Here is a 17,178-nt window from a genome sequence, read left to right on the forward strand (position 1 = left end):
TTGGAAGTGGGAGAACAAAGGGAGACCAGCTGTCACATTCCCCCTTCCCACTCCTGCTGCAGAGCCACAGGTGGTAAAATCCAGCCCTGGGCAGGGCTGCAGACAGGAGGAATGGACTCGTAGGAAGGGGGAAGCAGAGAACTCTTAGCACTTCGGAATGCACATACCAAGTCTTCTAAAATTATTAACTGCCTAAAAATAGTACCTTTGAATAAAGGTTTGCTTAATCCTTCCATGCCTACATACGTGGAATAATTCAGCTGGGAGAGAAGCATTAACAGCTCCTGCAGCCCACAGAAAGGTCACAGGACAGCAACTTGCCTTGTTACTGAAGCAGATCCTATAACAAACTACAACTGTGGTCAACTCAACGTGTTACTAGTGGAAAAAAAAGGCACCTAAGTGCAGGACTACCTTTGCTCATATTTTATCCTTCCCCTCCAGCCCCAACAGGTAAATGATTCGGCAAGAAGCCGACCAGAAAACTGAAGTTATTAGTGAGGCTGAAGGAACTCAGCAAGCTGTTACTTCCAGCCACTCCAAGCATCCAAGGATCTTGCAGGAGGAACACAGATGCGTAACTCCGTCAGTGACACTGCTATATCAGACACTGCCATTCAAGTACACACATTCGCAGACCTAAGAGAACAGGAACACACACGCTCAGAGAAATTAACTGGTGTTTTAACTAAATATCTCAAGACGACTCCTCAAAAGACGCTGAAACCTTGCTTACTTACTCAATCTGGTTTTGCTTGTTTTGTTACGACCTGGTTGTAAGTTCTGATCCCTCTACGTTCTGCCCGAGCTCCAATTCCATACTAACATCAGCCTGTAAACACTGTCACCTAACAGTCTGTGCAGAAGCACCAGACTATGAATAAGTCTTAAGACTTTTTTGTACCTCCATCACTGTTTCCTTCTTCTGTTATGATATCCAGAAGTCTCTCAAAGGCATTTTCAAAGGCAACAATCTTCTGTATGGCTGCGTTGCTTTTTGTCAATTGCTGTAACAACAAGACTCCCTTGACAGGTGGGGGAGAAAAGAAATTAAACTTAGTTTTCTAGAACCACATTGCTTTTCACAACTCACGGCTCTTAGAATGCCGCTACAGCAGCGGCATAATCCTTGGCCAGAATCCCAGGACAGCACTGCATGCCCTGCCACTTGGCCCATGTAACACAACCCACCATGGACACCGTGCAGTACCTCACTGCACTTCAAAACAAAGCACAGTACTGTTAAAAAGGATGCTGAGTGGCTCTGCAGAGGCAAAGGGGAACTTGTAAAGCACCTCATCTCTTCTACAGTAATCAGAGCATTTTGGCATCTGATGCATAAAGAGGAAGAATTGAAGGGAACCTGACAGAAGGGCAAGAGAAAGATCAGCTAATGTACTAGGAAAACCCTACATAAGGGTGAACGTTTGCCATAAATACACAGTAACAGTTTGCCTTTGTTATGTGGATTGTTGTAAGACTCCGAGAAGTCACCCAGCTCAACTGTGGAATGAGTTGTTCCCAATTAGCAACCACAATCATTTCTTCACATGCATCCGTTTAACTTCTTCCAAACTCTGCACAAGCACAAAGCAATTCCACTGACAGTTACTATTTAAGAGGACAAACTGCCTTTGTTCTTTACTTACATCATTCCGTATAACCTCCCTAGAGTCTGCTAGTAAATCCATGAGTCTGGAAACACCTGCAAGAAATGCATTTAAAAAAAGGGCATGAAACAGGTGCAGCTTTTTTATGCTGGAGGTCTTTAAAACACCTTGATCAAGACTCCTCTAGCCCTCTGCCACGATGTTTGCTGAGCTTCAAGTGCATCAGCAACAAACACAAGCACTTACCCATAGGGCTGACAAGAATTATCTGCTGCACTTGAGGTCCTTGCTGCTTTAAAAGAGATGTAAGTAGTTTCACTCCAGGCCAGCGAACATGGAAATCAAATTCCTGCCAAGATGGAGGAGTACATTAAGTAATGAATTCCTCAGTATTCAACTTTATTTTCTAGACACCAGTTACGAACAGGCACCAAACAGATAAGGAATTTCATCTCTTATGAATTTCTTTTTCATCCATCCCATTACAGCACACAGTCAGCAAGTCAAAAACACTATCATCTTCCATGGTTCTTGGAAGCAGAAGCACAGTGGCGTGCCGACACGAAGATCATCTCCATCTGGCACTGGTGTCTGCCTCGGAGTGGGTGCATGGCTGCTCGGTGAGGGCTCCCAAAGCAGAGGGGGGAAAGGGATCCCAGCCACCAGCTGAGGAAGCGGCTCTCTCCATTCCTGGCAGAGCAAAGTTGAGACTTCCGAGGGCGATGTCACCTTTTCCGAGTTTGAGACAAACGTCTTTCGACCCGTTTCTTTTTTTAAACATGCGAAATGATACAGGGCAAACCCAGTTCATGGTTTCAATGTAGCGCTGCAGGTTTTTTTGAGGAAAATGCTTCACATGCTGTTTTACTAGCAGCAGCATGAACTTCTAGCAGTTTCCTTTCCTCCCTCTCCTCTAGGGTAGCTTTCCCAGCTAAAAAAAGTCAGACTGGTCCTCCAGCAATCAGACCATATTACCCAGATATCCAAGAGGGAAAGAAAAGCAAGCCCTTTCTGTATCTTCCTCCTGTTCCCAAACAGTAACAGCAGCTTCTCTGGTAGAAGTGGGTCTTGTCAGCAAGCAATAGCTCACCAACTCATGAGTCCAGGGACAGACTTGACCAACCGCAAACAACCTGGGGGCTCTCCAGGTCAGCTCAAACTCATTCAACAGCTGGTGACTGGACCCACAGCTCAACAGAGTCACCTCACAGAGCTTCCTGTACTTCTAATCCTGCTCACCTTGAAGTAAGCCAGCAGATCACTAATTTGGACAAGTAGTCTTATTGTAACCTTGTTCTTAGCTGCAAGTGAAAACTGAGCGTGTGTTATCCTTTCCTCAGCACCGTACCTATCTCAAGCCAAGATATCAACATCTCCAATCGACTTGCTGCAACAGAGAGGTGGTAGCTAATCCATTTTCCAATCATCTCACCAGACAGGGTAGATGGTTTATAAAGCTTTTTCTGAAACTGACTCTTGCACAGGACAAACCCTGAATGGCATGATACTGCTAGCAAAGAGGACACTGAACTAAGGCATGTGCAGAGAAAAAGAACAGGTAACTGACAAAACACTCTGCAAGCTGCCAGCTCCGCACAGTCATCATAGAATCATAGAAACATAGAATGGTTTGGGTTGGACGGGACCTTAAAGATCATCCAGTTCCACCCCCCCTGCCATGGGCAGGGACCCCTTCCGCTAGACCAGGTTGCTCCAAGCTTCATCCAGCCTGGCCTTGAACACTTCCAGGGATGGGGCATCCACAGCTTCTCTGGGCAACCTGTTCCAGTGCCTCCCCACCCTCTCCGGGAAGAACTTCTTCCTGGTATCTAATCTAAACCTCCCCGCCAGTGCCATACACATTTCTACTGAACAGCATTTCTGTGTGCAATTGCTACCAACAGTCACGCAGCTCCACCGTTAGGTTTCACCTATCTTTAGGACAGATGATTGCCGTTTTGAAGTTGCAGATCTCTGATTTAGATCAACAGAATCAACAGAACCCAGCTGCAGACTAAGGCCCTAGTCTAACTTGTAACAGACACCTCAATCTGCATCTTCCTGAAATACATACTGCATTTATGCATCACAAAGTGTATTTATAAGCCAACCTTTCAGACTCAGTAAGTAGTTCTATAGGACTGTCAGCCACAAACAGGATTTTCAGAAAGGTAATTTTACTAACTCACTAACGGTCGTCTACAAGACTCTGGTACTGACTTGCATTTCCCTCTACTGAGGCCAAAATTCAGCCCTCGGGGCTTAAGCCTCAGGTATATTGATAAATGTTTAAAACTGGTGAAACCATAACACAAGTTCCATACAAGAAGAGTAGAGAAGAAAAAAAACCCCACATTGCTCTTTGGCTCTCAACCACAATCATTTTCTTGGTTTGGAAACAAGATTTTTAACAGTTGAGAATAAAGAGGCAGCCCTTGAGGATAAAACCACCAGAAAATGATTTAAACATACCATGCTGATACCCGTTCTACTTGGAACTGCACCTCAGACATTATCATCACATTTATCATTCAATGATCACCCAAAAAATTACCATTGCACAAGTGACAACAGTTGCTGTTTGCGGAGCAATAGTTTTTACCGTTTCAAATAAAACCCTTTCAATGTTACCCTGCTTTAAAAGCTACACTAATGGGATTCATCCAGCTCAGAGTCTTCACTCACCTCTAACCCCACACTCAGTATGTCTAAGAACACCCTACATTTGACAGAGGCTTCACTAGAGTGACAAGAGCTTTACCCACCAAGACAACCTCCCCGTGCAGCACTACATACCTCTCAGCATTCCAAGTATGACACTGTTACTCACCTCAACAAGAGTCAGTAAGAGCGTGACGTTTTCTTGCTGTTTAATGAAAATCTCCGTGAACTGACTTCCCAAATCATCAACGTGTTTTGGTGCGTTTTCTTCTGTAACAGTAGAACAACCACTTATTACAACACACGATCAGAAGAACTTCAGGTCATTGTTATTTTTATTCTTACTAAAACAGGGCCATGGGCGACAAAAGGGTTTAAGGTCACTGCTATGTTAATTATTTTCAAAACAAACACTAACACAAGCTTTGCAGGAAAGAGAAAAACTACATTATTCTAAACATAACTTGCATTGAGACGTATGTTGTTTTAAAAACAAGAGGGAACCAAAAATCTACTAAACAAACTCATTTCAACATTAAAAGGAAAAAAAAAAAATCCTGTTTCCCTTGATAGTATCCAACCAGACTCACATTTCTCAACCCCACAGTTGCCTGTTACAGCTACAGCCAAGCACACTCTTTAAGTGAGCAGAGAATTCGGATAGAAAGAGAACCCTCCCGGCAGGGGAGGAGCAGAAAGCCTCAGCCTGGCTACGTTCACATGCAGCTGAACTGATCCAGTAGAGAAGTTCCTCATAAGGACCGTTCAACCAACGTGCAAAGGCAAAGTACGTTTCACACCAAGAGGCTTGAAGCAAGCAGTGGGGAATATCTAAAGCTTAATGGCTCAAACACCTCATCTGTTTATTTTATTTAGCAACAGAGGAGACGTAAGCATCAGGAAAGGAGCGCAAGTTTGAAACAGATGAGCACCAAAACCTCTCAGTCTTGGAATCTGAAATGATTTTACAAGGGAAATGAAGTGCCATTATTTACTCTTCAGTTGTGTAAAATTAGGGTAGTGCATAAACTGCATCTTACACGATTATTTCATGCCTCGTTCTTGTACAAACAAAAACAAACATGAAAGTATCCCACAAAACAACAGAAAACAAGCCAACGGCACCTCCTCACCCCTATTTTTCTTCTAGGCCGAGTGACAATTTACAACGCTATTTCACAAAACAGTCGTATGTAGGTACTACTGGTTGGCACAGTTAAGGAATCTCAGTTGAAAAGCCAAGGAAGAGCCATTCTAATTCAAAGGGAGTTTTGTATTTATACCTTCATTTTGGACAAGAGCAGCAGACACTGCGGTCGACTAAGTCCAGGACAGTTTCCAAGCCCTCAGCTTTCCAACTGCTCAGCAGTAGTTCAAACCCAGTCCCACTCAACAGGGGTGAGGATTCAGTTGTACGTGACACCAGTGGCCACCCCATATGAAACTAGTCTCTTGCTGACTTTAAAAAACATTTGGTTTTTAAGGTTGGGTCTTTGCTTGGTTGTGTTTACACCTGTCTTCTCCTAAGAGCACAGTAAGCCCATCAACGCAAATGAACTGCTGGGGGGTGATACACAGGGCATACCACTCATATCCAACTCCAACCAAGCACCCTTCTCCCCACAAAGCTTCCTCTCCCCACCCATCCCCCTCGAAGCGTAATGCACAGAATACATGGTAAAGCCACCACATTTCTGACCAAATCTGAAGGTCTCATTTGATTAAATGAAGGCAAACCCAGGATTTTTCCTCCTGCTTAAACTGCAGGATCTACAGCCTTATCAAGGAGTCCCTAACAAACCATTAACAACTGAGCAACTATAAAAAGGGCCAAAGACCACACCTAATCTTCAAACTCTGTACCTCGTGAAGAATATCGACAAACCAGAGAAATCAAAGGCCTCTACCATCAAAATCTGGTGCCAAGACAACAATTTTAATTCAACCAACCCAATTCAAACTGTTGGTGATAGCGATTCACTCCAAGGTACCCGTTTAGAAGACCTATTTTTTAAGGATTTCCCATTGAGGAAAGAGGTTTTTGTTTGGCTTTTCATTTATCAGGGAGCAGGTGATCATTTCTCTGATGCAGCACAGCTGTATTTCTCCCTTAAAGCAGGCTTACCAGTAGGCAGCTGCCAAGAGGAAGAGACACACAGCACAGCCTGCTCTAAATTTTTATCTGCAGAAATTAAGAAATACTAACAGAATGAGAAAAGGGAGGATAAACTGTGCAAAAGTAACTCTAGCCCAGGCATACAGCACCCAGCAGAATACAAGTCTGACAGTGAGCTCGCTGAAGCCGAGGGGCGTATAAAGCCTGGGTCATTCCTGGTTTATATGATAAAGCAGGTGAGCCAACTCCACGGAAGTTCAGTTGCTGCACTTGCTACTGTGGAATACGAGGCAACTCAGCTGAGAATCACACCCAGACTGCATGTGCTGTAGCTTGCTGCAAACCAAAGGAAGCCCAAAGACCTAAACTTTTTTCCTTTTAAACAGATGTTCAAGTCAAAATATTTCACTTTGAATTTTCCACAAGCTGTGAGTGAACATCTTTACCCAAACTCAGCCACAAATCGCAAGTGTTTGAAGCATAGATTCCTCCTCATGCCAACTCTTGTCCTTGCACAATTCTGGGGGCTTAGGCCAAACCTGAGCAGTATACACAGCTTACAGAACCTCTTGTAAGTTTGTTGTAGTTTTTATTTACCCCAAAAGCATGATATGCTAGTTCAGCATGTTTTGGATTCTGCTATAAAAGGGACAAATTAAAGTTGTGTCATACTCCCTCCTGCCCCCACACTGTTTTTTCCTATTAGTATTTCTTCTACTAAAGCTTAAAAGAGAGCCAGAGGAGAGCTGAACAGAAAGAAACAGGCAAAGTGAAACTGCATCTTGTACTTATGTGGATACACCACAGATCTTGCAACCAGACTTCTACTCATAATCTCTCTTTAAATCTACACATTCACAGAGCTCAAAATAAAGAGAACGACAGGCATCATTCTTAAAATAAACAGATGTCATGCATTTTGATGAAACCAGTTTAAAAAAGGAGAACATACAAAGTTTTAGTGGCTACTTACAGTAGAAGTGAACACTGTATTTTAACATGCATTGCTTAAAAGAGACACTGTGAAGGATGTTTACGAGCAGCACATGCGTTTCTGTCAAACTTTGGGGCTTCTTGAAAACAGAAACTCTGTTCACAACCTTTTGCCCATTAAAATCCTACCCGTGATGAAGCTGCACGCTTTCATGACACCCTAAACAAGAACTTATTATTACAGTCTCTAGACATCTGCTGGCATTCAGCATGCCCAAATCACATGAGAAATAAAATTGGGAAGAGGCTTCAGCTCTAAAGAAAATGTATTAGAGCAGAATGCAAAAAGCTTTCACGAAGCTTCAGTGCAAGTCTTTACAGTGTCCTTTTTAAACAGAAGCGAGCATTATGGGTGTGAGTAGCAACTAGGCCTAAAACAAAGCGCCATATTTACATAAGTAAACATTCTTTTACCTTCAGAATCATCTGTCAATGCAGATAAAAGAAAAAGAAAGAAGAGAAAGGTTTACAAGTTGAATAGCTTTCCAAACAGCACAACCAACAGCAGCATAAGCTCAGGCTTTCAAAGCAGCCATCCTAGCTCTCTCCAGCAGCAGTTACTCCTTCAGACAGTTCCTATCACAGTGGCCAAAGTAAACAACTCCGTACTCTTCCAACACTGATTATCTCACAGACATAACTCAGGTTTGTCAATTCTTTCCTCTTCGCAAGAGACTGCTAAGAATACTCTTGTCGAATCCATAATGAAGGCCGCTACCATCAACGTGGATTCAACAGCCCTGTAAAACCCTGATCTTGCTCAAACCCTCTCTCATCAAGATCAGGCAACTGGATGAACAAGGAAAAGGGCAAGTAAGCAAAGCGACAATTTGAGACATAAACAGGCAATAACATCACAGAAGGGTTTCAGCTTGCAAGTCCCTCGCAGCTACGTAAGACAAGACAGTTTGTTGTAGAAGGCCCTGTGAAAGGACACGCTGCTCAACCTAACGCCAACATACTGGCAGAAACGTACTCATCTCGGAGAACTCTCACGTACTTTCCATAACGTCACTTATCACTTAAGGAGCCTTTGAAGAAATACCTTGGGGTAAATACTGCAGGCAAGAGACTTCAACTCAAACAGCAGTATCACGTGGTATTCTGCCCATTCACAGGAGCATTTACACTCCGCTACATGTAATGGCAACTGAAAAACGATACACAAGGGCTGTCAAGGACTAGAAAGACCCTTGAGGTCTGTGGCAAAGGCAGGATGTTATGAAACCACAGATACTCGGCCATCTTACGCGTAGGCTTCTGCTCACACTTGCTCAAGACCTCTGGGGTTTTTTGGACAAGCTGGTATGATGGATTTTCATGTTCATCCATCCAAAAGCAGAATGGATGTCTTACAAGCCTTTTTATTTGTTGTTGATATTTTTCCTCTGAAAGCCTTGGAAAGCAAGTCTACAACCATTTGACTTAGATTACTAGTTTAAACAGTGATTGAGCCAAGACCTAATTTGCATATACAAACAGAAGTAGTTTTCCAGGTAACATCTGCAACAAGGCACAAGTGAGATGTCAGAAAGGTCAACTCAACCCCATGGTTGTCTCTACTACACAACCTGCTTCAGCTGAGCAGCTAGAAACCTTTCTGGCAGTCACTGGCTTGGCAGTTGCCTGTGTGACTGTAACTCGTCCCTGGTCTCCATTCATCCTCCCAGGGATGGGAGCAAGTGCACACGAGCTCAGCACCTGACGGACGTCGCTCTCTTATCTAGGCCTCCTCTCAAGCCAGCACTTGCATGGCCCTCAGCCAGATGCCATCCCTATTCTCCAGACATGATGCTCAAAACAAGGAAACCCAGAGTGTCCTGCCCTGTCCACCATTCACCTTTCAAGAGCCTGAAATGGGTATAATCCACAGCTGCTTTACTGGTCAGAAGCATCTGGCTTTTCCTTAGTCTGGGCACTCATGGCTCCTATTCACGTACTTAGTTTTAAGAACATTCTTCTTGCCCAAGGCTAATTTCGGTTACTGCTGTCATTTTCTCCAGTGTACTGATGTTTCTGTAGAATACGGGGGTTAAAGACCTGCAACCGTTTCTCTGGCCTTTGTGATCAGTTCTGATGGCCTACCAAAGCAGGCCTTAGGAAAGAAGATAAAAGGTCAGAGGGGCAGGGAGTTACACAGCCTAGCTGTATGGTGTCTACTTCTACATCTATCACAGGAAGGACAGTCAGAGCCTCTTTCTTTCACAGCAGGGCTGGAAAAGGAGATTTTCACGCTTACATACAGTCACCTTACCACAGATATGTGAGATTTTAGCTCTCAGTATCCTTGTTCAATCATCAGATCGTCTGATGATTACTGACAGTAATCCCATCTGACAGTAACAGCCAAAACCATCCTTTCCCAATAGCAAAGAATGATTCAATTTCTTATTTACAAACTAGAAAAAAAACAACTCATTACCCCATTCCAACTCAGCTGCTGTTCACAAAACACAATTTTAAAAATTAATATGCTAAGCAAGAGATCCAGTATTACTTTAATGCAAGCTGCGTACAGCGAGATTTTTAGCACTGCTGTAACAGCTAGACAGTAACAAAGCAAATCTCAGCATTAGTAAATCAGAGTATTACAGTTCATAATTTGAAAAAAAGCACCAAGAAAAACACCCCCCAGTTAACACAACTACTACCAAGCGCTTACCTTGCTCCTCCTCTTCTAGGTCATTCGATATTACATTGTAGAGAGTGTCCAAGGCATAGCCAATTATTTCAGAATCTGAACTGCAAACAAAAGAACCACTTTTCTTTAATGAATTATTTCCAACTACTCTTACAACATTGTTTTTCTGCACAGGCAGTTCCCTTTGCAGCACTAGATCAAGTGAGAAGGACTGATGTTGACAGTAAGACTATGAAACCATGAGCTGTCCGGTCCCTGAATGGAGTCAAACTCCTTTTCCCAGTTCCATTCCCTCAGGTGGCCACACGCACAAAGTCTGGTGACACAAGATGACCACAGGAAGCTTCACTGTAAGCGTGTCTTCCATTGCCTGAGTCACTCCTTCCAACCTGTTCCTCAAGTATACCAGAAGAAATCTCTGGGAAAAATTCAGGCCCCTTCCCAAAATGTCACCCAAGGAAGCTGCAGACAAGCTTCAGCACTATCCCAGGAAAGACCCCCTCCCTCACCAACAGCGAGAACAGGGGGCCAAAAACTCGCGGTCCATGTGAATGCAATGGTGACAGCTACAGTCTCCTGAACAGGCCAGCCTCCGCGTCACCAACGGGGACAACACCCAGTTATTAAGGGTGCTTGAACTCCAAGCATCCCCAGGAAGCTGCTGGGAGCCAGCCTAACCCCAAAGCATTAGTTCACCTGCTTACACCAAGACTCTTCTTACTAAGCCCTGCATTACAAGACACCTGTTTCTTCTGCTTTACAAAGCCTGAACAATCCATAACCCCACAATACAGCAAAAACCCAGCGCAAGAGTTGTTTGGGGGAAATTCAACCATTTTTGCTGCTTGCTTATGTTGCTCAAAAACCAGAAAAGCATGAAAGCCCAGCTGGACAAAACAACAAAGGAAAAGAAAACCTAACGTCCCAAAGGAAGGCACCACAGAGCGCAGGAGGACACCCCTCACGGCTGTTTTTATGTCTTGCCCAAGCACCAGCAGAGCAGGCGGTCAAAATGAGACCTCTCCTTCAGACATTTCAGCGTGTGCTGTCACTGACCTCTAAGGCATACAAAGTAAGGCCTCCACACCAAAGATAAACTTGCACTTTCAAGAAGCTACTAGGCCCATTCAGAGCAGAGGCCTAAAAACCAACCTAACCACCAAGCCTTAATCGAGGCCAGCTACCTCTGCCAGACCCCTAAGTAAGGAGGGCAGACCTACAGCAGTTGTTGCAACCAGGAAAACTAGAGATGCCTCAAGGTGATCCACTGGCCCTGAGAAGGCAGAATGGAGCAATCTGTACCTACATTTCTTGTATCACGGCAGCAAGGGCTTTAGCGAGCTGTCAAACTGACACCCCACCTCCCTTTCTACACCTCTCACGCTGAATCAAAAGGTAGAAATAATCAGGTGTACTGTGTTCTTTCACGTTGGGTTTTGAACGGACACATGCATTTTCCCCTCAGTGTGTTACCCACCTGCTTTTAAGCTGGGTGTAATGGTAACAAAAGGGGAAAAAAAATTGCCTCCTCCCCTGCCAAACTGTTACTCTAAGGAAGTAAAGGAAGCTTTTAGTCCATATAAATGGTCTTATCCAGCAGGTATTCCAGCTTGCTTATGTCTTCCCTTTGTTGTAATCTTAGTTCTTCAATACAATACTACAAAGCCTATGATTTCCTTTTCATCCAACTGAAACAATGCCACAACTGAAAAACACAGAGAAATGATTTCCTAGAGACTTAAAAAAAAAACAAAACAAAAAACAACAAAACCAAACTGCAGCCTTACTTTTCCTTTCCCTTCTTAGGGAAATCACAGCAGCTACAAAAGAAAAAGCAAACTTTATGCAGATGTGGTAAAATCAGGCCTTGCTCCTCTTGCCTAAAGTGGGACACATCACAAAATGAGGAGAGCAGCATCCTGTCTTCGCTGTTCACTGCTTTTTTACCATCTACTGTTCATCACACATGACATGCTATCAATTATACTGTTCAAACTGAAGCTGTGCAGCTTTTGCTCTGTAGGGGGGAAGAAAAAAAAAAGTCAAGAAATAGAATTCCAGTTTCTCATGCACCTGAAAGAGACACTGCCTTCACGAATGCAACAATCCAGCATAAGCCACCGCAGGCATCTTCCCTCTGCTGGCTGTGCTTTCATGTGGCACGCTGCCAAAATGTCAGTCCAGTGCTCCACGAGTTCACAAACAATAGCAGGGAAGAATCATCCGGAAGTGAAGGCACCCATGTATTGTCCTGCCTTGGCAGGCTGCCTTAAAAAATGCTTTTACCTATTCTTCTACAACTACAGCATTTCACTGTCACAATAGTGACAGGCACCATCTGTACTGTCAAGAAAAGCATGTAAAGGCAGAGCGTTTCCATCGGGGCACGCTTGGAAAAGAGGGTGTTTTGTTACCCCTACAAAAATCAAGTCATGGAAAAGCTATCAAAGAGGTAATGACATTCATGTTACCTCTTCCAGATGTTTTACTGAGAGGCATATTACAATTCGGGAATTTGGAACGAATAGCACATAAATAACTGAGGTTTGTGCATTAAGGGAAAAAAAGTATCTCTCAGGTTCATATTGATTTTCAAACTATTAGAACTGCCATGCAGAAAATTTAAAAACCTTGCTATGTCAGTAGAACTAAAGCAGTCAAAGATCACGTCGACTTCCCACTCTGGTGCCTTCTCCCACACCAGCAGTTAAGTGGCACTGCTCTGTTCTACAGTCAGTGCTAAATTATTTTCAAAATAATCCCTGGTGGGATATGGCAATATCTGGACAAGAAGTCAGGAAAAGTCCTCTAGTAGATCACAGTTCCCTACTTCATGGGAAGGCATCCTACTTCCACAAGGAAGCTGCGGGGGACTTTTTACAAGGGCCTGTAGTGACAGGACAAGGGGTACGGGTTAAAATTGAAAGTGGGGAGGTTTAGATTGGATATCAGGAAGAAGTTCTTCATGGAGAGGGTGGGGAGGCACTGGGACAGGTTGCCCAGAGAAGCTGTGGATGCCCCCTCCCTGGAAGTGTCCAAGGCCAGGCTGGATGAGGCTTGCAGCAACCTGGTCTAGTGGAAGGTGTCCCTGCCCATGGCAGGGGGGTGGGAACTGGATGGTCTTTAAGGTCCCTTCCAACCCAAACCATTCTATGGTTCTATGCTACAGAATAAACATGTGTCGAAGAACGCTGGCTTATGTAAGAGCCTGGAACGTTTAAAGGCTGACTCAGGAGTGTTATCAGGCTCCAGGATGCCTGATGCACACAGTTCAAAAACGAGTGGTCAGTTTTCTACAGCACAAGCTTGAAGCACTCGGGCAGGAGATAGAACTTAAGGCAATCTACAAGTAAACAGTGTAACAAGTGAAATGACATGATTGTTGAAGAGACAAAATAGGATAGAGGCTGTACATAATTCAAACCAACGGTGAAATCTGAGGACAGAAATGAGAGCAGGGCACAAAAAGCACTCCCCATTTCAGCACAACCACGCAAGCCAGGCCTTTTCCCTACTCAAGTTAGGAGATGAAGTTATAAATGCCTCTCCCCTCATACTAACAGAGTTTAAATACCAGCATGCCTTAAACACAAAGCGTTACAGAAAAGCGCGACTCACCGCAAGGGAAGTAAATCAATAGCACAGCAACGAGGCTGCAAATGGAAGGAAGGAAAGAACTACTGCTACAGAGCTGAGACAGTACTTGTGCTTACTACTTCAAATTCCAAGGGAAGGAACAATCGATTCATCAAAATCAGGAGAGACACTGGAGATGAAAGACAGCTACTTTTTCACTCCGGGGCTACATGAATAATAGCTAACATAATTCTCAAAAAAGCTGAGCTATCTTACTTGGCTGAGAAGGTCTTAAAGCCAAATGACTTTTCAATTGGATACCGATTTCACAATAAGCTTACTTTTACATTAGGAAATCATCATCTCTTACCAGCAAAGCTGCTTCAGTTTTTCATATTGCTGTTACATATTCCAGCAAGACAAATGCTGCTGAAGGCCAAACAGTTGTGCATCTTGAACTATTCTATTCATTTTTGGTAAATACGTAATAGGAAAGCGTGTGTCCACTTGTCACTGTTCTCATGTTACAGCACTCCGTACACAGTTACCCATTCCACACACGCTCAGGCCCCGCCAATTCACAGACCCACGCCTGCCGCTGGCTCCTCCCCTGTAATTCTTTCCACCCAACACCCCATCCCTGCAAAAAAGGCTGGAGAACAGATTAAGCTTCACCTGATACAGTCCAACCAAGCCCGGCTTCTACTCAACTGGGAACTACAAGGGGAATCCCATGGATTATGTTCACATTCTGACGCACACAAAACAGAGCAACTACAGGCGTACATCCCAGACAACAGGCAGACTGGTGGGTAACGTCTCCAGTCCGTGAGGTAACAACCACCAGCAGCTTCACAGCCAAAAAGCTTCACCTCAGGAGCTCAGTTACCCATCTTCAGGCCAACCTAATAACCACTGAAAAAGCATACTTCCCTAAGGCTCAGCGACAGAGGAGAAAAGTCACTATTTTGACTTCAGCATACTGTTTTCCTGATCCTTTCATATCTCTAATTAAATTAAACCATCTGTAATTTTAAATTTCACAGCCACACAGTCAACATACAGGACCAGCACACTGAGTCACTCACATGACTATGTTGACATGTGAGAAGACAACTTGAGTCAACCGTTGACTTCTGTTTTCCCTGTAGTTGCATTGCTGCTCCTTAAAAATAATCCTAAGCAGCTACAATAGGAAAAAAGAAGAGGAGGACAGGAGGAGGAAATAAGCATCTTTGCATTTCTGCAGAAAGCTTGAGGGTGCCTCAGGTGGACGCTGGAAAGGTCCAAAGATGACACCTCCGAAAAAGAAAAGAGGAGGAGGAAATGAGCATTTTTGGACTTCTGCAGAAAGCTTCAGGGTGCCTCAGGTGGACACTGGAAAGGTCCAAAGATGACACCTCGGGGACACACTGAAGCAGCGATAACAGCACTGTCCTCTGTCAGACCACCGTCCCCTCAGTTCAATATGCCAGTCGTGCTGGGCAGCAGGGACAGCTGAGCCTGCAAATCATTTATCAACCAGCTACTCAGATAAGCTGGCTTTGATGTTGTATGACTGAAATAGTCCCCGAAGCCTCAGCTCTACAATCACCAAACAGCGCGCTCACCCCACCCGTAACACGGACCAGAACTCATCTGGCACAGGGGCTACCACAAGACCTCTCTCAAATGAACCACAGCGTACAACGTTAGGCTGCTGCACCATAAATCGTGGCTTAGGAAGCCAGTCTATCAACATTTTGTGGAAGAGAGCGTTTTTTTCAGCTGAAAAGCCAAAAAACAGGAAGATGTATTTACTGTTCTTTGAACTGCAGCCTGAGTCAGGCAAGACATCTGCAGACAGCCCCAGCAGCACACACAAATTCCAAAGGGACAACTGCAGACCAAAAAGCACAGAAAAGCTCTGAGGTTCCTGTCCTGAGGGTTTGGTTTAGCATCTCAAAAATGAGATCAGTGGAGCCCCGCCTCCCCTCTCAAAGTTTAAATCTGGCCTCAAGAGCAGCTAAGTGGATGAAAGCAGGCTGCTTGACCTAATTTTTTAAGGGCTTCCCCTTCATGTCCGTGACAGTTACTCCTATAACCTTCCCTTTTACTGTTTTCACCATACAAGTTGCATGCAGGACAGACACTCACTTTTAACTACCCAGCCAATGGAATGGAAATAACACGGACTCATGCAGACACCAGCCCTACACCTTCCTCCCAGCCAGCAGAACTGGCCGGACAAGCCTTCGGTTGAGCAGTGAAGTGTTCCTTGTCCTGTATTCGTCAGCAAAGCAAGATGCTTCCCAGACACTGAACTGCTGCTGCTTTCCTAATTCTCCTTTGTCTTGACATCAGAAAACACACTCCCACTTCCCACACGGTACGTCACATAGCTCTGACGGCTGTTTTTTAATATCTATTTACCAGCTTCACGTTGACATGCAGACGGAAAGCCTGGCACAATACACCTGCCTCCCTAGGCACCAAGAACGTGCAGCATTTGACACTTAGAGCACTGCCAACAGGTTCCAAGTTACAACGTGTCGTTACTGTTGCACCCAGCAATGCAATCAGTTGCAGAAAGATAGACAGCAAAGATACTTTAAATGCTGAATTGCATACATATTACACTTTAATTCATCTATTTACACTAGTGTCATCTATCTTACCAGCAGCCATGGAGTCCAACTCTCCTATTTACGTGAACCCTTCAATACAAATGCCTGCATTACTCCCCGTGACAGAATTATTCTATCAATTTGTTTGATGACACACATCTGAGAAAACACACATCTGCTGACTACATTTGTTTCCTCTTAATTCTGTCTAGTTCACCTTTTGCCCAGTAACAGGTTGATTTGGGTTATTTCAAATACTGTATTTAATTAAGACTCTCATTTTGGATACACCTTACCACAGTAGTGGAAACCCACCAGAGAAGCATTAAGACACACTCCGGTACCACCTTTACTCTAGAACTGGTCTTTCTGTCCTTCTCATCCAAGTTCCTGGAATTGTGTTCTTTTCACCTCTGAATATGCTCTGAATAAGTAAAACGCCACCGCGACAGAAGAGTTGTCAGACACCCAGCTCCCCTCCCAGCTTTACTGGCACACAGAAGGAAATCTGTATTTGTTGGTTTTAAGCAGAAAAGGGTTGGGTTATGCACTGGAGGAGGCTGCCAGAGGTCAGCCACATGCTTACCGGTCTGTCTGAAGAACGTGGATGAGATGTTCCATAGCCTGTATGCCTACCTCCAACCGGTATTTCTGTTGGGAGGAAAATTGGATAGGTAAAGGTGTAGCCCAAAGTCCAAACAAAGCTTTTTAAGCAATAAGACTATCAAAAGCCCATGCGGCACTTCAGGAAGGTTAGCATTCACCTTGGATAACGATTTAAGAGCCCGGACAGCGTCCCGCCGGTCATCCAGTAAAGTGGAAGAAGCTACTCGGTCACACAGCTTCTGAATCTGGAAAAGCGACAAGGCACAGGCGATAAAAGACAACGCGCCACGGCTGCGTACCAGATCCCAAAAGGCGCCTGGTGCCAGTCACGGCATGGGGAGGCAGTGAAGTCCCCACATTCGACCCACG

At 44.3% G+C, this 17,178-nt stretch overlaps 1 protein-coding gene across 1 annotated transcript; it reads right to left on the reverse strand.

The window, feature by feature from the left end:
• Nucleotides 1-904: 904 nt before the first annotated feature.
• LOC104508875 (general vesicular transport factor p115-like) lies at nt 905-17,054 on the reverse strand (the record flags this gene model as incomplete). Its single annotated transcript, XM_010150634.1, has 7 exons — nt 905-1,025; nt 1,650-1,705; nt 1,857-1,959; nt 4,441-4,541; nt 10,043-10,122; nt 16,790-16,854; nt 16,968-17,054. Coding segments are annotated over 7 exons (613 nt in total), but the record flags the coding sequence as incomplete, so codon positions are not given.
• Nucleotides 17,055-17,178: the final 124 nt, after the last annotated feature.

This window comes from Eurypyga helias, unplaced genomic scaffold, assembly GCF_000690775.1.
Source record: "Eurypyga helias isolate BGI_N326 unplaced genomic scaffold, ASM69077v1 scaffold20044, whole genome shotgun sequence".
NCBI lineage: Eukaryota > Metazoa > Chordata > Aves > Eurypygiformes > Eurypygidae > Eurypyga > Eurypyga helias.